Consider the following 23710-nt stretch of genomic DNA (forward strand, 5'->3'; position numbering starts at 1 on the left):
CTGTAGCGGTCAGGTTCACCACGTGATCGTCGGATTTCCACCACTTCACTATTGGATCCAGAATTGCAGATGGCTAATAGGCCTATTGTATTGGAATTAAACCATAGGGAATGCGTTGCTATGTCTCTGCCACAAATAGCACAGGCTACTTTTTTTCAGTCTGTGTGTAGTGTATCCCATATTTGAGCTGAATTAATTTTGAATATAATTTCGTTACTTTATAGCCAAAGTGTGACAGGGACTCCAATGTAATTTGATGATTTTCGTCTGAGTAAGCCATATAGCTAAATAGTGGGCTGTGCAGTCCACAGTACTAGACATGTAGTTTATTATAGGCACATGTTGTTTGGTAGTGTAGCCTACTGCATTAAGGTTCGTTTAAATACACATTAGGATCACAGGACAGCACTATCATGCTGTTAACATAATTATGAAAATAACAGTTATTCATGCATATTAGGCTAGCTGTGCCTAATATGATAATCCACATTTTCGAGTTAGAAAACCCTGGAGTCGATGTCAACGCCCCTGCGGAAATCTAATTGGCATAATGGGAAAATCCCCATCAAAATCCTTCTGTTTAAGCTAGCTAGAGATATCTGTTTATATCTGATATTTTTTATTCTAACAAAAACGTCTGTATCATCCGAACAGTTTGGCCTACAAACTAATATGTTCTCCGTTTTTCTCTACTACCCCCACAAGCTTCACTTCATGGGACTCATCTGAAGTCTTACCACTGATCTGCCAACTTTCGTCTGGATTATCAGCTACACACTAATATGAACCCTCTATATAAAGGTGAGGCTATCATGAACACATACATGTCAGTTGTTTTGCTCTAGGACGCCCACAAGCCTCACAAGCCTCATCTGAAGGTAGCCCAGTACCAGTAAAAAACAATTATGTTAGTATATATGGAAGTAGTTTAGTGGCCAAAATGTTTAGTTAAATATGGGTAAAAATATATATATACATATTTCCTGATCTTAAATTTCTCAGATATAGGACAGACACTTTAAAACAAACATCCTTTTGATTTACTTTTTGACAATCTGTTTTTCCATGTATGAATCTGTTAGTCAATGCGTTTCTATGAGCTAATAGCAGTAAGGCCAAATCCAATGTTTCATCAAGTAATTAATTACTTTTTGTATAGGCCTACCTAAAGGGGTCCTAAAATTCCAAATCAAAGCTAAATTATCCTTGGTATGACCATCTTAAAACAATTCCATATGTTATCTTAGTAGAACCCCAGTTTAGACTCTTAAGGATGAACTGTTCTGTTATTTTCACAGTGAAATGTGAATGTATCTCTGTGTGTCGCCATTTAGACGAAACCTAGTTAGATTGTCTAACTTGAGGCATGCCACATTACTGTCGATTAAGACAGTCACTGACAGAGGACATGTTGCTGTGAATTTTGTCATTTTAAGCTAATTAGGCCTACCCAGTGGAGGTAGCCTAGGTAGATGTTTTACTATATGGCATCATTTTGAGTCCATCCTGGGGACTTAATAAGCTCGAGTCTTTTATATTGTTCTCTTTTCCACAGATATTTGCAGTCTAATTAGTAGTAAATTGGGGTTTTACGAAAAGGTTAAACTGGCGTCAACTATTCCGTGCATGCACCGCATCCTGGCTTATTTTATCTTCCTCGCGCACGGCAGGAGATATCCTATCATCTGGGCGTCCGTGTCGAAAATGAAGGAAATACGAACACAACACATGATTGGAGAAAGAAGAGTGTGTATGGGGGTGGGGGGTGAGAGTGCATTGGCAAGGGCACACTTGTCTTTCCGTTGACGGATCCCAATATGGTGTCCACATCAGAGAAAACAACAGGGCCTATTAAGTTCCAAATTGATTTGGCATAGGCATAGTTGTTTAAACCTGTTTTACAATGCATTCACTAATTATTATTTCGTATATTAACTGCTGGGCCTATAATTATATATTTTGCCGTTAGACATAAGCGATTTTATTTTGTGCAATTGTCTGTTTTATAGGAAATAAAACGGGAAGGTCGACTTATGGGAAACACTCTTTTCACGCCACTTCGATACTGAAGTGACTTTTTCGTTGCAGGTAAGGAGACTGAGGTTAGAGTTAGCGAAAATACTATCCTAACCTGCTACGAAAATCACTATGTATCGAAGTGGCGTAAAAAGTGTCCCGTCGACATATAAACTAGGCCTCAGAATATTATAGGCCTATCTTTTCATATATTCCTCGTATTTTCAATAAAGATTCACTTCAATATTGCAACATTTGCAATTTAATTAAATGTCACTAACGTACGTTATTCATCTGTATTGCGTAAAATGTAGCCTATAGACCTAGACCTCTATAGCTTTCCCATATCTGTCAACTGCATCAGGCAATTGAATAAGATCCGCGTACTAAATGCATTGTGGCACTGGTCTATCAACATACCTCAGGTTATGTTATGGTCATCTAACCTGCTATCCCCGAGTTAATACATTTGAAAAACATTTTGCATACCTACTATTTTTTAAGCACTTGACATTTTGATATTTTACCATAGCCAAAAATTATAAACAACACGGTTATTAGCTAACTATTATATTCCTCCATAGCCCTAAACGTAGCCTAAATGTCCTTATTAGGCTTATCAAATATGAAAGCTTTATTTTTAATCTGGAGAATCAGACGATAACGTTAAACGACTAGCCCTATAGGCTAAACTTGGTTCACCCAGCATTAAAACAAGTCTCTAAAACAAAGTATCGCTATAAAAAATGGTATCTATCAACGTATAAGCCTACTTAATAAACGAATAACATTAGCCGTATGGCCCTCTATAATGTCCCCAGGATGATTTCAACCAGGCTAGAGGTGAGAATATATACGAGCAAATCCCGGATTCACATCAAGCACCGACACGTTTATAATAATAATGCCCAATAGGGAAATGAACCAGGCTACTTACTGCCCAATGAGGGACAGGTTGGCTGGTAGAAACGCGGAGGTGGGGCGTTCTCAGATTCTACAGGAGAAATCGGGAGATCGAGTTAAAAACAGGAGGGTTTGTAAACTATTTTTGATACACTCCCATCCCTAAAGCAGAGGTAGCAGAGGTGAAGGAAGTCTAGTGTGTCTCTGCTGTCGTAGATTAAGTTCTGCTGAGGATGTTCGGGGAAACTAGGACATGAGAACATTAGAAGTGAGAAGAGGTAACATTGCTGCAGACTTCTGGAAAAATAAAGTTGGGGTTGGTTGTATCCGCGCTCGGAGGTAGGTTGATAATATAGCATGTTTCCATACTGTATCTGACACTGCCTTGAAACGAAGATTCAATCATTATAGACTACTAAAATGAGATTGTGGGTATTGGTCCTCTGTCTCTAGTCTAATTACTAAAGTTTAGTAAGCCAACCTAATTGGTGCGTAATGCGCATTGCAATCAATGGTCACCACAAGTGTGATGTTCACATTTTACATAGGCCTATCTGGTCAATTGAACGTGTGCAAATTACCATTTTACATCAGTAGGCCTATTTCTACTTGAACAATATTAGGTTCAAAGTGTTAATGTATACGCGCATATTGTTTGTTTTTTCAAAGGGACATGATGTCTTCGGCAACGGTGTGAAGGACCTGAACTCCTCACAGAGATGTTGGGCCCAAATGGATGTCATGTACAGTGAATCTGGAGCTATGTCTGATCACTCCTCATAATATACAGGATACTCAGATCCTTCGTCGCCAGCCTAATCTATCCTGGAAGTAACATGGGAATGTTAATCTTTTATTTCTGGATTTAGTCTGGAAGGAGAACCGAGCAACTACCGCGTTATCTTGACGCACCACTCAAGGTATCCGTGCCCGAGAAATACAGTTCGTGCATTTGAAGAGCCAGCGCGTAAAACACAATGCATGGGTGGCAAAGTAGTAAAATGATCTAGAATTGAGAACTGTATATTGACTGACTTTTATTGTTGGGTGAATTCACACCAAGTTCGATATAATATAATTATTTGAAAATGAAAGAAAAATCGAAAAATGCTGCCCGGACTCGACGGGAAAAGGAAAATAGTGAATTCTATGAGCTGGCCAAACTATTGCCTTTGCCTTCTGCCATCACGTCTCAGCTTGATAAAGCTTCAATTATTCGACTCACAACAAGTTACTTGAAAATGAGAATAGTTTTTCCTGAAGGTAAGATTATTATATTATTATATAAAAAGTTATGTTTTTTTATTATTATTATTATTATTAGGCTATTATAACAACCAACGTTTATATTGATGTTATCATAAGTGTTATTGGTGTGTTTAATATTGTATTTGTGTTACAAGTTATACTTTGTGTTTTTATTTTGATGCTAGATATTCATGTTCTTCTGAAATACTAATAATTCAAATCATAATTCCAAATGTTGCCACATATTATCAAATAACTTTAATGCCTGGTCATTTAATTGATACACATGTGTAATGTGTTATATTATAATAATGTATTATAATGATGAACCATGTTATTAACGTTTTAATTCCGCTCTCATTCTGCTAAACACCTGTGCTGCCACTTCTCCTCATTTACACGAATCATTGGGGAATCAATTAGACTACAGTCATTATTGTGTTTACGTTATGGGAGAGATGTAGAACTACATGCATCTAATTTAAGCTATATGTTGCATAACATTACTCGTTAGGTCCAATTCAATTCCATTAAATAATCTCGGCACTGTTGCATGTGAAGGGAATACTATTATTTATCTATGTTGTTTCCCATACTGATATATGGAATAGTTCTGCATTTTAGTTGGTTAAATATATTCAAATATCGGCAGTCAGAGATGTAGTAAAAATGCCATATGGACTCAAGATAACTTTTGTAGGCCTTTTCGCATTGAGGCTCTTAAATTATGTCCATGAAATTGTGGCAATATTATTAACTAGGACTAGAAAATGTTGTTTTTCATTGGAATTTATTCTATCAGAATCTACCATAATGTTTTTCCAAGTAGCCTAAAGATGGCAACTTTATGCACACGATGGCCGGTGAAATAAGTAGGTGCGTGCATAAATATATAACTGACCATTGTGCACACCTCTTTGTCTGTGAAGAATACACTGTGTGTCTTTTTAGATTTATACACGTGTAGTCCCCTTTCAGAGTCAGGCGAGCATGATGTCCCTGGAAGACGATTAGCCGTCATTTGCCTCCTTCTCCCCGCGGTCTCAATGGGCCCCTGTTCTGCGTGACCGCTACAGAGTCGCGCCAATTACCGTCGTCCGTGTGACTAGCTGTCTGAACCCTACGAACATATGGGTGCCCTTGTAACACTGAGGCAAAGAGGAGAAGCTACTTCTCAAGCTCAGGCTGTAAAGAAACACACACAAAAAAACGCACGAGAGTATATGGATTGTGGATTTAGCTTAGGATCGATTCCCCCTATGTGTCGAATGTTGTTTTTAGGCCTGTAGGCCTAACCTATGTATGACGTTGCAGGTGATCAATGATTCATCGCATGCACAGACGACTTGGGCGTACCCGTAGATATTAGCCTATCAATAATGTTCATGCAGTCAGTATAAGAAGTGGAACACTGCACGTAATAGGCCTACTGAACATATTTCATCTAAAGTCTAATTTACAAATTCCATAAGCACAAGTGTTTGGTTGTTATGACCTTGTTGTGACAAGTATCATATCTCGTCTGTAATTTATTTTATCTTCAGCAGTGTTTTACTGAGTTGTTCAAGTGGCACATATCTGGCCAACACTATACACCTACTTCATATTGGGTGATTCTTCACAAATTTATATTGGTGATTTTCACGAAATGTAATCCATAGAAGGGTCCTTTGGAGGAAGAATTGTTTACATATATTTGACATTTGTATCTTAATGCATAATCGAGAAATAAAGACTTGAATTTCGAATATTTGTTACGTTTTCGCCTTCCCCAGGCCTCCTTTAAGACTCTATAATGTTTTATCTGTAGGTGCTACAAATCACAAATTGGTGTCATATGAAGCTTTACCACTTGCTCTGTGATATTAGTAGTATTTTGATTTCAATAACAATTTTCTTACATTAACCTATGACTATTGAAAAAAGTGATTTGGCGATTTTTTCAATATAGGCCTATGTTTTAACATAATATAGGTATACCTACTCTACAGGCATATCAAAGTTCCAGAGTGGGATCTCTGCTAGTTTTAAAGTTATGGCCCATTTTATACAGAGAAATTGACATAGTAGGCAATGTATCCAATCACAGCCCTCCTTTTACTTGCATCATTGCACATCCTGCAAATCATCAGCAGAGGGCTACCATTTTGAATCCAATTTCACATTCACTCTTTTGGTAATGCTTACAAATTGGATAATTACTCTAAAAGTAGCAGAGATCCCACTCTGGAACTTTGATAGCCTGTAGACTATATTATGTTCAGCAAATACAAAATGGTAGCCTATATTTTCAATGTGCATGTTTATATTTTTCAAAATTATTACATTTATGTAAGTTATGTTTTATTACAAATACTGCTAATTTCACAAAGCAAGATTTAAAGCTTCATATGATACCAATCTTTGCTTTGTAGCACCTATAGATGAAACATTATGGAGTCTTAAAGGACTGGGTAAGGCCAAAATGTCATAAATATTCCAACTTAAATTAATTATTTCTTAATAATGCTTTAAGATACAAATGTAAAATATATGTCAACAATACTTTCTCCAAAGGACCCTACTTTCGATTACATCTAGTGAAAATCTCAAAGATCTGGCCACTCCAATCTGTCCCCTATATTTTTTAAATTGATGAGCCATGATAACCACATAGAAGTTAAATTGCTACAGCATTCTTACTCACGGCTGCAACAAGGCACGCCTCAAAATGTGTTAATGAGCCAGAAACAACAATAGGCCTACCATGCACCCACTAGTGGTCAAAAGGTTTTTGGCGCTCCAAAGATACGTTTTGAAATTATTATTTTTACTGTCGATAATACCAACAATATCAGTTTTCCGTTATAGTGTAGGCTATAGGCTATCAACTGAAGCTCGTTATAGATAGGCCTGCCTACTCTTTAATATTGATAAAAGAGGAGAGTAGAAAAAATGTAAACCAGAAATAGTCTCTACTGTTAGTAGCCTATGTACACCAGAAGCTCATTTCAGTCACCGTTTGTCTGGGTGAATGGAATGATGGGGAAATTATGACACGCCTAGCCTTAATTCGTTTTTATTAGGCTACAGCTCACCGTTTCCACACTTGATAAGGAAACAAAGTACGCGGACGTTTCCGAACACTAGCATATGGTAAAATAGACTGATGAATAATTGAAGCTACAGTCTCACAGGGAGGAGGGGATATTGGCTGTATGGGGGAGTCTTCTGTATACTCAGTTTAGGAGGGTCTTGTCACTGATGCGTTTTACGATCCGTATTGCGAGCCATGTGCTTTCCTCATTAAATAGCCTCTGCTGTTTTAAAGTTCTGTCCAAACACATGCACACACACACACACACACACACACACACACACACACACACACACACACACACACACACACACTGGGGCGAGGAGGGCAAAGCAAATCGCATTGGAACACAAAACACAGTGTCGAAACAGGCCCGGGAATGTGACAGCGTTTATTGCAAAGAAAATGTTCCGAGTATTCGCCAGTAAAAGTTGATATGAAAATGTATGGAGGTGAGATTGTTTTATGGCCGTTATTGACAGCGAGCGGTCAATAACCTTTGTCCACCCCATGTTGTCCGGCGGAGTTGAATTACAAGTCATATCAGAAAGAGAGCGGGAGAGACGTGTTGAAGTCTTCCCGCGGCTGTCGGAAACACAAACAGACATAAAATACGTATTTGGGCCACCTCACATTTTATTTGGTTCAACACAATGGTTTGACAATAAATAACCATAACAGCAAGTCATTTCCTAGCCACCGTGCTTCTACACCTGCATTACTAGCTGTTTGGGGTTTTAGGCTGGGTTTCTGTACAGCACTTCGAGATATTAGCTGATGTATGAAGGGCTATATAAAATAAAATTGATTGATTGATTGATTGATGTGACTGGCTTGTCAGGCGTTGCTGACACAAAAAGGCAATATTAAAATCATAATTACAAAATAGGACATTATTAGGCCTAGCCCATTTCTTGGAAGGCTTTTAATGCTTTTTATATTCCTTTACCTTGTTGAAACCTGCACAATTAATGGGACACGATATATTTGTGTGTAGGCCTACAAAACATGTTATGCTTCTTCTAAGAGCTTAGGCCCATGTAAATAATAATCTAAATCTGTTGTGGACGCGCACGTGAGCAAAATAACAAGTTGAGCTCAGAGAAACTGGGAGCTTTTCCAACTGCAATTTTATAGGAGACGAATACAATTTTCTAACCCGGCATGCGAGCAATTGAACACTCTTTCAGGACAGGGCTCTCCAGACTAATCTTTGAGTTTTCACTAACACCTCTTTTGTTTGAAATGTAGGCCTACTTTTGTTTAGTTTGGACCACTTCATGTCGCGGGAGTATCTTTAGATCCTATTGCTGAATGTAATGCCCAATTTAGTGATTATCTTAAGCGCGCGTTGATGTCGAAGAGAGCTTAATTCCCTGCGGTAGGTCAAGTGCGAGAACCTAAAGGCCCCAGCTCGAGCTCCCACACAGCTTACCACGGCGCTCAGAGGAACAGACAGTCCCACCTATGGGGTCATCACTAGTTACCACAGCCTATTTGAACAATTTATTTTCTTTAAAAATGTGATTTTAAACCTAACCCTAATCTTAACCACAATGCTAAATTTAGGCCTAACCCTAACCATAAATTAAGACCAAAAAAGCTAATTTATTTTTTCATAAATTTTTACGATATAGCCAGTTTTTACTTTGGCTTTGGTACCTAGTGGAAACCCACCTATGGCCCTGCTTAATTGTAATTAGCTTAAAACCTGACGTATTGACACACAAAAAACGGTCCTAGCATGATTCAAGTTTTTTTCCCCCCAGCAAGCTTCCACATTATCACCAGTAGGCCTAGGCCTATCGGTTATGGTCATTCATTTATTAGAATGATATGACATGCTAAAGGTTAGGAGATTTAGATTAAATCATTATCTACTGCATAATATATGTTTTTCCATATGACGCTGCATGGTCCAGCTCCTGTAGTGAAGAGGCTGCGTTTTTGAGATGTGGTTAAGGAGTAATTTGGTTGTTTCAGTTGTGTAAACGTGAAGCGTATTTTTGGTTAATATTAAAATGCGAAACGTTTTTTTGTCGTGATCTTTGCATGGCGCGTGTTTGTTTTCGTGCGGAATTTGCATTTCATTCGGGATTGCGCGGTGGATTACCAGGGACAGCAACTCTTATTTGCTTTATCGAGTTTTGTTGGTTGCTTCTGGTGTGCGGTGGAGGAGATTTACATGTCCAATGTCTTGCCAATCTGTTTACAGTCCATTCATTGCGAAAATATGTTCGTTCGCTGTGAAATCAGGTGTACTCAACTGAACGAATAATATTACGTTTTTATATAGGCCTAAACATTATATTTATTTCAAGTGTGAATATTATTATGATAGGGCTATCATTGATTTTAACGCTGATTGACATATTATTAGACTTACACATTAACGTCGAAAAATATATAATTCATCTCAAAGGCATCCACTCAATAAGAATATTAAGCCTATGTAAGATGATTATTATGATGTATGGTTATTATGATGATGATGATGATGATGATGATGATGAGTATTATGGGGCGGCAGGTAGCTTAGTGGTTAAGAGCGTTGTGCCAGTAACCGAAAGGTCGCTGGTTCTAATCCCCGAGCCGACTAGGTGAAAAATCTGTCGATGTGCCCTTGAGCAAGGCACTTAACCCTAATTGCTCCTGTAAGTCGCTCTGGATAAGAGCGTCTGCTAAATTACATAAAATAAATAAAAAATAATTATGTCGCTTTTATTGTAACTTATATACATTAAAATACACATGGATATTCACTTATTTTCCCATGTGTGTTGCAGGTCTGGGAGAGTCCTGGGGCCACGTGAGTCGGACCAGATCTCTGGATAATGTCGGGAGAGAGATGGGATCACATCTTTTACAGGTGGGATCACATATCCTACAGGTGCAGACTTATTTGAATTATGAACGCCGTTTTTATCTTTGGAATATAATTGAAATGTAAAAAAATGTCGAATGGTAAACGTGTTTTTATTATTGTAAATTCTGTACACATGACTTATTATTATTGTATTATTATTATTATCATTATCATTATCCCACGTGACAGCAGCAGTTGTCACCCCGTTATCCATATTTTAAAGGGAGAGTGATTTTCGTCCTCCCGCCGCCACCCTCCTGCTGCTCTCATTCTTGTGGATATAAATCTGGAAATAACTTCAACGCATTCATAGTCACGCGCTGCGCCTCTCTTCTCTCCTGCATGAGTCTCTAGTTAACAGGGGTTCCTACATGATCGTAACAACACTAAATGCAACACAGCAAAAGTACCATGTTATAGTATAGTGGAAGTGCTAGACTATAATAATGATGATAATGATATTAATAAGTATGCAGGCGTTATTAGTGTGTTTCTATTGATAATTTCAAGATAATTCATAATTTCAAGCTAATTAATTTGGGTACATTGAAGTCAATTGTATTGTTGTTGTTATTATTATACTAATTGGTAGCAACCTTTTTGATACAGTCAACCGATAAAATAAAATACACACCACTATGCTAAGATGCTGTCATGGACGCGTCTCCGATATTAATTTGATGAGTTTTCCTTATTTTGTATTGACAACAGATTGATTGAATATTAATATGATAGATTAAATGATCTAATAACCTGTATAGTAGCATGAATATGTAGGCCTAGCTAGACCAAGGTCTACGCACATTTTGTCTACATAGGACCTAATTAATATATACATTAAATGTATTTTTCAGACGTTGGACGGGTTCATTTTTGTGGTTGCTCCTGACGGGAAAATAATGTACATATCTGAAACAGCATCGGTCCATTTGGGCCTATCACAGGTAGGCTGCTACACAATGCGTCTTTATTTCGATTAAATTGATTCCTTTATTTTGCATTCGATTTAAATCGATCCTTGTGCTTTGTGCTACAGTAGACATAGCCTATAGTCCTATGTTTCACGTTCCTTGAAAGCAATGACACATGCATACGCACACATTGTGATATTGTTGTATGGTGGTATTAAACATTTTGTATTGTAGATAGGTAGTGGTGTAATAATGTCATATGATGTACTGTTTTATATTTTGTTTTATATGTAATGCAAGTGCTTTAATATGTTTGGATTAGCAGCAGCTAATGGGGATCCCTAATAAATACAAATACAAATGACTAAACGTGTATTTTAACAGGTAGAGCTGACGGGAAATAGTATTTACGAGTACATCCACCCCGCTGACCACGACGAAATGACCGCGGTGCTAACAGCTCACCAGCCATGCCACTCGCACTTTGTCCAAGGTATGGTAGCCTGTGTATGCTATGGCGCCTGACAGAGCACTGAATCATGTGTCATGGTATTTACATTATATGATCGTCTTTGATTGCGTTTTCTCTGTCTGTCTTTGAAGAATATGAAATGGAACGTTCGTTCTTCATGAGAATGAAATGCGTCCTCGCGAAAAGAAATGCTGGTCTGACATGTGGTGGATACAAGGTATGCCTGTGTTGCTGCTATGTTTCTCTATGTCGAAGTTGTTTGATTATATAGTCAGTCATTCCAGTTCGTATTGATGGTGTGACTGAATTGTTGATAGTTGGGAACATGGTCGTTTGGGAACATGGTCGTTATAATTGAAACCTACATTTTCAACTTTTCTGCCAAACTGCTGTTGGTTTCTGATAAATCCATCAAACTGTAGTTTTAGCTCTGCTAGAAACTCTCCATTCCCATGCAGTCCATAATAATACAAATCTCTTCCAGTACCTCTAAACTGGTTGAATGCATATTTCCATATGTGTATTCTTATATATTGTAGGCCTACATACATATTTGTGTGAACAATTCTGTCAGGTGATCCACTGCAGCGGGTACCTAAAGATCCGTCAGTACAGCCTGGACATGTCTCCATTTGATGGCTGCTACCAGAACGTGGGCTTGGTGGCAGTGGGCCACTCTCTACCCCCTAGCGCTGTCACTGAAATCAAACTACACAGCAACATGTTCATGTTCAGAGCCAGCCTGGATATGAAGCTCATCTTCCTCGACTCCAGGTAAATACAGTACTAAACGCCACTCACACACTGGAGATGCTTAGTGGTCCCAAATCCTTAAGGTTCCACTTGAAACAACTTATAAAGGCTTTGTAGAGCATTCATAACGTCTTCATAAACACTACACAGATGCTTGAGTAGTCATACACATCTGAAATAATTTGGAAGACGCGGAAAATAGGATACATTCTGTATGCATATGTATCTGTAATTCTGAGTGTGTGTATTTAATATTGTGTATGTCCCAGGGTAGCTGAGCTGACAGGCTATGAGCCCCAGGATCTTATAGAGAAGACCCTCTATCACCATGTCCATAGCTGTGACTCCTTCCACCTCAGATGTGCACACCACTTGTGTGAGTTAGGTTTGTTTTGCCCTCCTACAGTTACTATCTACAAGTCCTCAGCACTAGAATTTTCTATCTGTGATATATTAACAGTGTAGTGGCAATAGTAATATTAACAAAAGTCATAACTAACACCACTGTCTGTACTGAATTTTACACAGATATCTAATGCACTTCCAGTGCATTCGGAAAGTATTCATTTTGTTACGTTACAGCCTTATTCTAAAATTGATTAAATTGTTTTTTTCCCCTCATCAAACTACACACAATACCCCATAATGACAAAGCAAAAACAGGTTTTTATACATTTTTGCAAATGTATTAAAAATAAAAAAATAAAATATCACAGTATTCAGACCCTTTACTCAGTACTTTGTTGAAACACCTTTGGCAGTGATTGCAGCCTTGAGTCATGTTGGGTATGACGCTACAAGCTTGGCACACCTGTATTTGGGGAGTTTCTCCCATTCTTCTCTGTAGATCCTCTCAAGCTATGTCAGGTTGGATGGGGAGCGTCGCTGCACAGTTATTTTCAGGTCTCTCCAGAGATGTTCGATCGGGTTCAAGTCTGGGCTCTACCTGGGCCACTCAAGGACATTCAGAGACTTGTCACAAAGCCACTCCTGCATAGTCTTGGCTGAGTGCTTAGGGTCATTGTCCTGTTGGAAGGTAAACCTTCACCCCAGTCTGAGGTCCTGTGCGCTCTAGAGCAGATCCTGACTAGTCTCCCAGTCCCTGCCGCTGAAAAACATCCCCACAGCATGATGCTGCCACCACCATGCTTCACCTTAGGGATGGTGCCATGTTTCCTCCAGAAGTGACGCTTGGCATTCAGGCCAAAGAGTTCAATCTTGGTTTCATCAGACCAGAGAATCTTGTTTCTCATGGTCTGAGGGTCTTTAGGTGCCTTTTGGGAAACTCCAAGCGGGCTGTCATGTGCCTTTTACAGAGGAGTGGCTTCCGTCTGGCCACTCTACAATAAAGGCCTGATTTGTGGAGTGCTGCAGAGATGGTTGTCCTTCTGGAAGGATCTCCCATCTCCACAGAGGAACTCTGGAGCTCTCTCAGAGTGACCATAGGGTTCTTGGTCACCTCCCTGACCAAGGCCCTTCTCCCCCGATTGCTCAGTTTGGCCAGGCGGCCATCTCTAGAAAGAGTCTTGGTGGTTCCAAACTTCTTCCATTTAAGAATGAGGGAGGCCACTGTGTTCTTGGGGACCTTCAATGCTGCAGAAATGTTTTGGTACCCTTTCCCAGATCTGTGCCTCGACACAATCCTGTCTTGGACCTCTACGGACAATTATTTTAACCTCATGGCTTGGTTTTTGCTCTGACATGCACTGTCAACTGTGGGACCTTATATTCTCAAAAATTCTAAACCTGTTTTCGCTTTGTCATTATGGGGTATTGTGTGTAGATTTCTGAGGATTTTTATTTTATTTAATCCATTTTAGAATAAGGCTGTAACATAACAAAATGTGAAAAAAGTCAACAGGTCTGAATACTTTCTGAATGCACTGTAATTGTACTTTAATAATTGCTTTACATCACCTGAAACAATGTGCATTTTTTTGTTGAACCATCTGATTGATATTATGGTTTCACATCACCAGAGGCTAAATTATTATCTGACCCAAAAAATATGATATATTTTAATTATGTCTTATCAGTTCTAATATATTTTGTGTATGACAGAGTAATTGCAATAACCTGTTCTACTTAGAACGACATCCATGTTGCACTACAATCATATCATCCAATTATGTTATACATGACCACTAATTAATGATTAATTATTTTTGGAACAATGATATGAACAAGAATTTCAGTTTCCCTCTAACTCTCTCTCTCTCTTTCTCTCTCTCTCTCTCTCTCTCTCTCTCTCTCTCTCTCTCTCTCTCTCTCTCTCTCTCTCTCTCTCTCTCTCTCTCTCTCTCTCTCTCTCTTTCTCCCTCTATTTCTCCTCTCTCTCTCTCTCTCTCTCTCTCTCTCTCTCTCTCTCTCTCTCTCTCTCTCTCTCTCTCTCTCTCTCTCTCTCTCTCTCTCTCTCTCTCTCTCTCTCTCTCTCTCCCCCTCTCTCCCTCTCTCCCCCTCTCTCCCTCTCTCCCTCCAGTGCTGGTAAAAGGCCAAGTGACCACTAAGTACTATAGGTTCCTGGCTAAGCAGGGTGGCTGGGTCTGGGTCCAGAGCTATGCCACCATCGTACACAACAGCCGTTCCTCCAGACCCCACTGTATCGTCAGTGTCAACTACGTCCTCACGTAGGTACCTCTGTAAAACCCCAGAGGATAACACATGAAAGCATTGTACAACCCTTATTTCTTATGTGGTCCTTGGCGGATGACACACAGGACTAACAGTACATCAGTGGCTCATAATCTGTGTGCTAGTCCCACTGTGCCTATATCCTACCCTTTTGCTTTGTCTGTACATCACCAATAAGTCTGTGGTACATCCTTATCAAAGGCGTGGACTCTTTCAGTGGAAAGAATGGTGCTGTAGCTCTAATGTGTCTGGTATTTCTTCAGTGGATGATTATATCTCCTAGCGGGAAGCATGGCACCGCAGAGAGAGATCAGCAGTCACATCTGTCCTTGATTTGTTTGGTCTGATGTGATTCCTGGCTCTGGGAGTGTCCGGCCAGGCCTGAGCCTGTTCAGATTTTTACACAGCACCACACACACACACACACACACACACACACACACACACACACACACACACACACACACACACACACACACACACACACACACACACACACACACACACACACACACACAAACATACACACACATTTCTTTGTAGTTCTGCTTAGCTGTCGTTTCCCTCTCTGATAAGATAATGAGTATTGGCACCCGATGTTTACACAAGCCATCACTGCAAAGCAATTAACGAGAAGTTAATAAGAAATTTTAAAAAACAGTCAAAAGCTTGGACACACTTACTCATGCCAGGGTTTTTCTTTATTTAAAAAAAACTATTTTCTACATTGTAGAATAATAGTGAAGACATCAAAACTATGAAATAACACATATGGAATCATGTAGTAACCAAAAAAGTGTTAAACAAATCAAAATACATTTGATATTTGAGATTCTTCAAAGTAGCCACCCTTTGCCTTGATGACAGCTTTGCACACTCTTGGCATTCTCTCAAGCAGCTTCACCTGGAATGCTTTTCCAACAGTCTTGAAGAAGTTCCCACATGCTGAGCACTTGTTGACTGCTTTTCCTTCACTCTGCGGTCCAACTCATCCCAAACCATCTCAATTGGGTTGAGGTCAGGTGATTGTGGAGGCCAGGTCATCTGATGCAGCACTCCATCACTCTCCTTCTTGGTCAAATAGCCCTTACACAGCCTGGAGGTGTGTTGGGTCATTGTCCTGTTGAAAAACAAATGATAGTCCCACTAAGTGCAAACCAGATGGGATGGCGTATCGCTGAAGAATGCTGTGGTAGCCATGCTGGTTAAGTGTGCCTTGAATTCTAAATAAATCACAGACAGTGTCACCAGCAAGCACCCCCACACCATCACACCTCCTCCATGCTTCACGGTGGGAACCACACATGCGGAGATCATCCGTTCACCTACTCAGCGTCTCACAAAGACACGGCGGTTGGAACCAGAAATCTCACATTTGGACTAATCAGACCAAAGGACAGATTTCCACCGCTCTAATGTCCATTGGTCGTGTTTCTTGGCCCAAGCACGTCTCTTCTTCTTATTGGTGTCCTTTAGTAGTGGTTTCGTTGCAGCAATTCGACCATGAAGGCCTGATTCACACAGTCTCCTCTGAAAAGTTGATGTTGAGATGTGGCTGTTACTTGAACTCTGTGAAGCATTTATTTGGGCTGCAATTTCTGAGGCTGGTAACTCTAATGAACTTATCCTCTGCAGCAGCGGTACTCCTTTCCTGTGACGGTCCTCATGAGAGCCAGTTTCATCATAGAGCTTGATGGTTTTGCGACTGCACTTGAAGAAACTTTCAAAGTTCTTGAAATGTTTTAAAGTAATGATGGACTGTTGTTTCTCTTTGCTTATTTGAGCTGTTCTTGCCATAATATGGACTTGATCTTTTACCAAATAGGGCTATCTTCTGTATACCAACCCTATGTTGTCACAACACAACTGATTGGCTCAAACGCATTAAGAAGGAAAGAAATCCCACAAATTAACTTTTAATAAGGCACACCTGTTCATTGAAATGCATTCCAGCATTGGGAAGGGTGGCTACTTTGAAGAATCTCAAATGTGAAATATATTTTGATTTGTTGAACACTTTTTTTGGTTACTATATGATTCCATATGTGTTATTTCATAGTTTTGATGTCTTCACTATTATTCTACAATGTAGAAAATAGCACAAATAAAGAAAAACCCTAGAATGAGTAGGTGTGTCCAATCTTTTGACTGGTGCTGTATATATTTTTAGATTAAAAAGAAACGTTTTTTGGTTCATTTGCATAAATGACTTAAGTGTAGTGGATGAGGTGTTTGTTGAAGGTAAGTTTTGACAGGATTGTAAAAAGGAAAAGTCTATTTATTTGGTGAGGTCATTTATAGTGTAGCGGAATGGTGTATTTTCATCTGGTCAAAGCCTGTCAACTGTGCTTTTTGTTGTTGTGTAGATTTTAGGATGAAATGTTCTGTTAGTTTATTTTCTCTATTAGGGTGAGATGTTACAGTAGCTGACAGGAAGGCTGCAGCGTTCTATCACTATTCAATTTAGAATAATCATTTCATGAAAAACTGAAAGTTGTTTACTGTCACTTTCTTCTGCTGTAGAATAGTTATGATGTGTAGTAGTGTGGATGTCTGTGTGTAGCATAGTTATTGTGTTGAGTAGTGTGGGTGTCTGTGTGTAGAATAGTTATTGTGTTGAGTAGTGTGGGTGTCTGTGTGTAGAATAGTTATTGTGTTGAGTAGATTGGGTGTCTGTGTGTTGAGGTCATTGAGTTATCAGGTTTACTAAAGCTTATTCATGTCTATGGACTTGGCTGTTACTTTTGGTACCCTCACCCAGGAAGGGAAAGTCACTTGGCAGGCTGTCTGTGGAATGAACAACATGTCCATCTGTCTGTCTGCAGACTGTGTCAACTGTCTCAGTCAGGCATGGGTTCAAAACATTTTTTTTTCTTCCTAATACTTTGAATGTGTTTGAGTCAACCTGGCCTGAGGTGTCAGATAGAAGGGCTTTCACTGTTGGCAATATTCCATTGTCTCTATTGCGCCAGGCAAACTTCAATCCAGTCAAGCTGAAGTATTAGAAAGAAAACCAATACAGTTTGAACCCAGGTCTGGTGGACTGTCTTTCTCAGTCAGTGGTATTGAGCTTAGTGTGGGCCTCTGTCATGCATGAGCACTGATAAACAACACACTTTGCTTCAACCCAGTTTTCCACTGGAAAAGACATTCAAATCTCTTTTCACTCGGCATGCGCTTGCTTTATCAACTGAACTGCAAACAGTCCAGATATAGATATAGATATAGTCTGAGTCAAGCTCTATTGGTTCTGTCAGTGTTAGTATTTCCTGGTGTGCTGCTGTGTGTAATGTGTATTGCTGCAGATGTAAAAGTGTTGCAGTAAATGAATTAGGCCCATAAAACACTCCATTAACCAGAGGAGGCAGAAGAGGCTGCTCCGTACAGAGGAGAGAAGATGGAAACGGCTTTACACGCACTGCTGCAGCCGCAGACTACCCCCTCCCCAAATCCATAACGGTGTTTATGAGGTTTTAATTGATAGGCCATAAAGATGATGAGCGTTTATGGCTGCCAGCTTGGTGAAAGAGTAGAGAGTTTAGAATTTGTGAATGGAGATTTCGCGTTCCCCCCATGAGATCTTTTTTTAAAACATTTATTTTTATTGAATCACATACTGTACAGTCAATTAGAACCGTCTTGTGATCTTGTTGAGATGTTTTATCGTGTGAGACATTAAGCTATAATGAGACAATATGCAAACGTGTTGTTTTGCCTCAACGTATCTGTGAGAATAGCATCAGTCAGTCAGTGAATTCATAGTCACTCAGTTCATTAGCAGAGAGAGAAAGAGAGGAATAACAATACAATGTCATCCGCTGAGTGTTCCTGTCCTGTCATGTCTGAGGCTAAATAATAATGATAATAATGAGTTCATTATTTCCCCCTACATTTCTGAGAGAATGGCATGGGATTTAGTCAGTTCATCAGAGAACTATCATGGCCCCTTTCTCATTGTTGTTATCAGAGGTAGTGGTGGGTGATTCACACAGTAGCTGGTAGAGGTGTGCTAGTCTACACTGATTAACACACAGATAGTAGGGCACACAGGAGTTCACCTCTGGTTGAACTGCCTCTGTGTGTACTAGTACTGATAACCTCTCTGCCTCGTCCTATTGGCTAGTACTGATAACCCTTCCACATTCCGTCCCTTCCTATTGGCCAGGACCTGTCACTGTGACCCCTGACCTTTCTTAGGCAATACTCTGTGTTTACAGAGAGACAAGAACACTTTATCACATAAAGGAGTTGGTGTGTGTGGGTGTGTTGTGCGCTGAAATGTGTGACCTGACCTGATCCTATGAGAATACTATTCTGTATGTTTTTGATAGTGTTTGTATGGAACGTGTATCTCTTGATTGTGATTGTGTGTGTTTTCGAAATCAAAGATCGTGTGTGTGTGTGTATGTATGTGCGTGTACCTATATGTGTGTCTGTGTGCGAGCATGTGTGCATGCTTGGGGTGTGTGTGTCTGTTTGTGTATGTGCATTTGTGTGTGTGTGTGTGTGTGTGTGTGTGTGTGTGTGTGAAGGATGGATCATTGTTTGGCCAGAGTAAACCCTGTCCAGGTTTTTCCATCCATCTTCTCCAACTTGATTCATCATATTGAATGGAATCCATACGGGGAGGACTAGGACCTGAAATCGGCCCTGGCATTTCTAACACACTGGCCCATTTTCTTCCTTGAGACCCCTACACCGGCCCATTTCTTTCATTGAGGCCACATTATTAGCCAGATAATGCTTATTTGGACAGTCCCACTCGGTTACAAATGGACCAGCCCATCTGTCATTTGCCCGAAATGCCAGATGGCCAGTCCACCCCTGCTTTACAGAGAAATCAATTCCCATTTCCAAGTACTGTCTCCTGGCATGGAGTTCCTGTGGGCTTGGTTTAGCCAGACATATCCCTTAATCGCATGTGTATTTGAACGGACAGCCTCCCCTCTGTTGTATGTTTGTTAAAGGCCTTGTTACAATCCTGATGGAGAAACAAGTCCTTCCAAAAGCCTCTCTACCTCTCTCTCTCTCTCTCTCTCTCTCTCTCTCTCTCCTCACTCACTCACTCACTCACTCACTCACTCACTCACTCACTCACTCACTCACTCACTCACTCACTCACTCACTCACTCACTCACTCACTCACTCACACACACACACACACACACACACACACACACACACACACAAAAGCCTCTCTACCTCTCTCTCTCTCTCTCTCTCTCTCTCTCTCCTCTCTCTCTCACTCACTCACTCACTCACTCACTCACTCACTCACTCACACTCACACTCACACACACACACACACACACACACACACACACACACACACACACACACACACACACACACACACACACACACACACACACACACACACACACACACACACACACACACCATGCTCTAATTACCAAACAGATGTTAGTGGACATTCGCATCCTGAGAGTGAAAAAAATAAAATACCCAGATAAACAAACACACACCCCACACTTGAATAAACAGTCTTAAGAGTGGAGCTGCCTTGCCTTGTTTAATGAGGGGCTTTATGTAATCTTAACACACAGAGTTAAATCAGGAAAACACCTGTGGAACTACATGATCTACAGTACATACTGTATGTGTATGTTTCTGCAGGGATACTGAGTATAAAGGACTCCAGCTGTCTCTGGACCAGGTGACAGACACCAAGCCCTCCTTCCCCTTCAGCAGTACTCCCCCCAGCCTCACTGAGAACCGCAGAGCACCCAGGAGCAGAGTGTCCCGAGCCAAGGCCAAGGCTCGACTGTCCCCCTACACACAGGTGAGGCTCTACAGGAACATACAGCACTGGTCCTGTACACATCCTACACAGAGGCAAATATTTTCTATTTGAGCCAGGATACTGCATGATCTGTCAGTGATGGGCGGTGGCTTCTACCTGATTGATCACTTCTTGATGACCTGGGTAATGACTCATATTTTTCCTCTCGCTCTCTCTCTCTCTCTCTCTTGGTCTCTCTCTCTCCCTCTCTCTCCCTCTCGCTCCCTCTCTCTCGCTCCCTCTCTCTCGCTCCCTCTCTCTCTCGCTCTCCCTCTCGCGCTCTCTCGCTCTCTCTCTCTCTCTCTCTCACTCTCTCTCTCTCTCGCTCTCTCTCCCGCTCTTTCTCTCGCTCTCTCTCCCGCTCTCTCTCCCGCTCTCTCTCGCTCTCTCTCTTTCGCTATCTCTGCAGTACACTGGTTTCCAGGCTGAGCGGTCAGAGTCGGACCAGGATAGCCCTTGGGCAGGATCTCCCCTCACAGACTCCGCTTCCCCTCAGCTGCTGGAGCAGGGAGAGGGGCTTGGCGCCTCCTGTGCCTACAAGCAGTTCTCCGAGCCACGTCCCCTCTGCTACAGCCTCCCAATCACTGAGGAGCACCACCACCACACCCCGAGCGACAGCCACTCCCACCTCCACACACACGGCCACAACCAGACGTGCGAGCGGGGCCGCTGTGAGGCAGGGAGGTACTTCCTGGGTGCTCCTCAGGGTGGGAGAGAGGCATGGTGGGGAGCTTCCCGCTCTGTGCTGCCCCTGGCCAAGACCTCATCCCTGGAGAATGGAGAGGGATACGAGAGCAGCGTGCCCCACATCACCTCCATCCACAGTCTGCATAGTAAGTCCCTATCCCTGGCCCTTTAGCTTGTATTACTGTAGGAGGCTGGAGATGGGTGAACTCCACTGTTGCAGGCACAAAGACACAGAGATTTCATTCGGGTTGGTACAAAAGCCTGCTCACACTTCAGATCTCCCACCTCTGCTTTATTTAACCTTTATTTAACCAGGAAAGAACCTTGTGGTTAAAAACCTATTTTGCAATGGTGACCTGGAAGAGGTCAGCAGAAAATACAGGTTAGTTTTAACACTTAACCTGTAGGATAACATGCTGCTAGTTCTGCTTAGCCCTGGATATAGCTTCCTGTTGGCTCTAAGATCAGTGTCCTGTCCCTCCCTCTACAGACCGTGGCCAATGGGACCAGGACAGTGTGGTCAGCTCGCCAGACGGGGGCTCCGCCAGCGACTCAGGGGATCGTTACCGCGCAGACTACTTCCGGGCCAGCCCCCAGGAGCCAAGCAAGATCGAGACCCTGATCCGAGCCACGCAGCAGATGATCAAGGAGGAGGAGAATCGGCTGCAGCACCGCAGTAAGCTCCACCCAGGCCCTGACACTCATCTAGGGCCTGCCAACGGCCTCCCGAAGGGCCCCGGCCCCTGCTTCACCACCGACTACCCCCAGGGGGTGCTACAGAGTGTGTTGTGCCGTGGCCTGGGTCAGCTGGGTCAGGTGATCAGCCCCGCCTCAAGCCCTGCCCCTCTCTCCAGGCTCAGCAGCCCAGGGTCTGACCACCACCCCCCCAAGCCCAAAAACTACCTCCAGCAGACCGGACAGACAGACCTGTCCCCTCTCCCTCTCCCCCAGCCCCTGCATCACCAGCTTGGCTGTCCAGGCCCCTGCTCAGCCTCCTCCCCTACCCCTGCCCCGGCCCTCTACCCTTCCCACCCCCAAACCCAAACGAGGAGGCCCTATCTGGACAAGCAAGCTGCTACCTACTCCCTGACGGGCTACGCCCTGGAGCACCTGTATGACACAGAGAGCCTCAGGGACTTCTGTTCCTCCGCTGGCTCTACCCACTACGACGTGACTTCACACCTGCGCATGCAGGCAGAGCAGGGGCCGGGACACAAGGGGACCTCCGTCATCATCACCAACGGCAGCTAACATCCGCTCGTCCAATAACACTAAAGGGATGTCTAAAATGTCACCCTATTCCCTATACAGTACGCTACTTTTGACCAGAGCCTGCATAGGGCTCTGGTCAAAAGTAATGCACTACATAGGGAATAGGGTGACATTTTGGACGCACACTAAAACACATGAAGAAGAAACTGTGGATCCATGGAATCTCCATGCTATAGCCCAGCCTCAACGGCCTCTTCTGCATCTTATCCAGCAAAACCCTTTTTTTCCCTATCCTACTTCTTGTGTTTCCTTTTCTTTTAGTTTTTACAGAGCTACGTTATTCCATTTGCACTGTCAGAAATTAAGTTTCACTGTGGGAACCTCATCCCTATGGTTGAAGATAGGGTTGTGGATATGTTTTGAGTTAACAGGGCAGGGTTCAATGTTAGTGCGCTTTTTAGTGATGTTGGTGGTCAGAATCCCCTTATCACAAAGAACTTAAGAGTTAAACTCAACTAGACCTGGTTAAATATATTTGTTTTTTGCCTCTGCTACAGACTGCTATCTCGGCCCGCTAATACAGGATGGGTAAAGGCCCAGAGCACTACTTTTGTGATAATAATTCTGCAGCACCCTTAGCACCACTACTTCCTGCAGCTGATTACAGGTGTGCAGTACAGAGATGAAGCATAAATGACACAAAAGAACTTCACAGACATCAACATTTATGCAAATTCATTATATCTGTGTTTTCCCCACTAGGTAAGGTATGGATTAAGGGAAGTGTACCAACAGTTCACCTATACTACAACAGTTATTAGTGCTTTGGTCTATAGTGGTATAATGTCACCTCAGGGAGGATAAACACATTATATACAACGTCTAATGAACAACCTTATTGAGATGTGATTACTGGGAGGCTAAGGGTCAATATGATGACGTGGATTGTCTCATTCGCCAGGTGTAGTGGTAAACGCTGAGGGGGAGTTTACAAGGTAAACACTGAGGTGGGAGTTAGCATGATAACAAGGCTGAGGTGGGAGTTAGCATGCTAACAAGGCTAAGGTGAGAATTAGCATGATAACAAGGCTGAGGTGAGAGTTAGCATGCTAACACGGCTGAGGTGGAAATT

General features: G+C 41.7%; 1 protein-coding gene across 1 annotated transcript; it reads left to right on the forward strand.

Moving 5' to 3' along the window:
* Nucleotides 1-4007: 4007 nt before the first annotated feature.
* Nucleotides 4008-22617, forward strand: LOC311139475 (single-minded homolog 1-A-like; the record flags this gene model as incomplete). The annotated part of the gene is made up of 11 exons (XM_084174358.1): nt 4008-4182; nt 10030-10112; nt 10964-11053; nt 11405-11513; nt 11624-11709; nt 12067-12266; nt 12515-12621; nt 14725-14872; nt 20514-20679; nt 21089-21512; nt 21857-22617. 11 exons carry the CDS (start codon nt 4008-4010, stop codon nt 22615-22617), a joined length of 2349 nt encoding a protein of 782 aa, XP_084030484.1.
* Nucleotides 22618-23710: the final 1093 nt, after the last annotated feature.

This window comes from Coregonus lavaretus, assembly GCF_964263955.1.
Source record: "Coregonus lavaretus genome assembly, chromosome: 13".
NCBI classification, from domain to species: Eukaryota; Metazoa; Chordata; class Actinopteri; order Salmoniformes; family Salmonidae; genus Coregonus; species Coregonus lavaretus.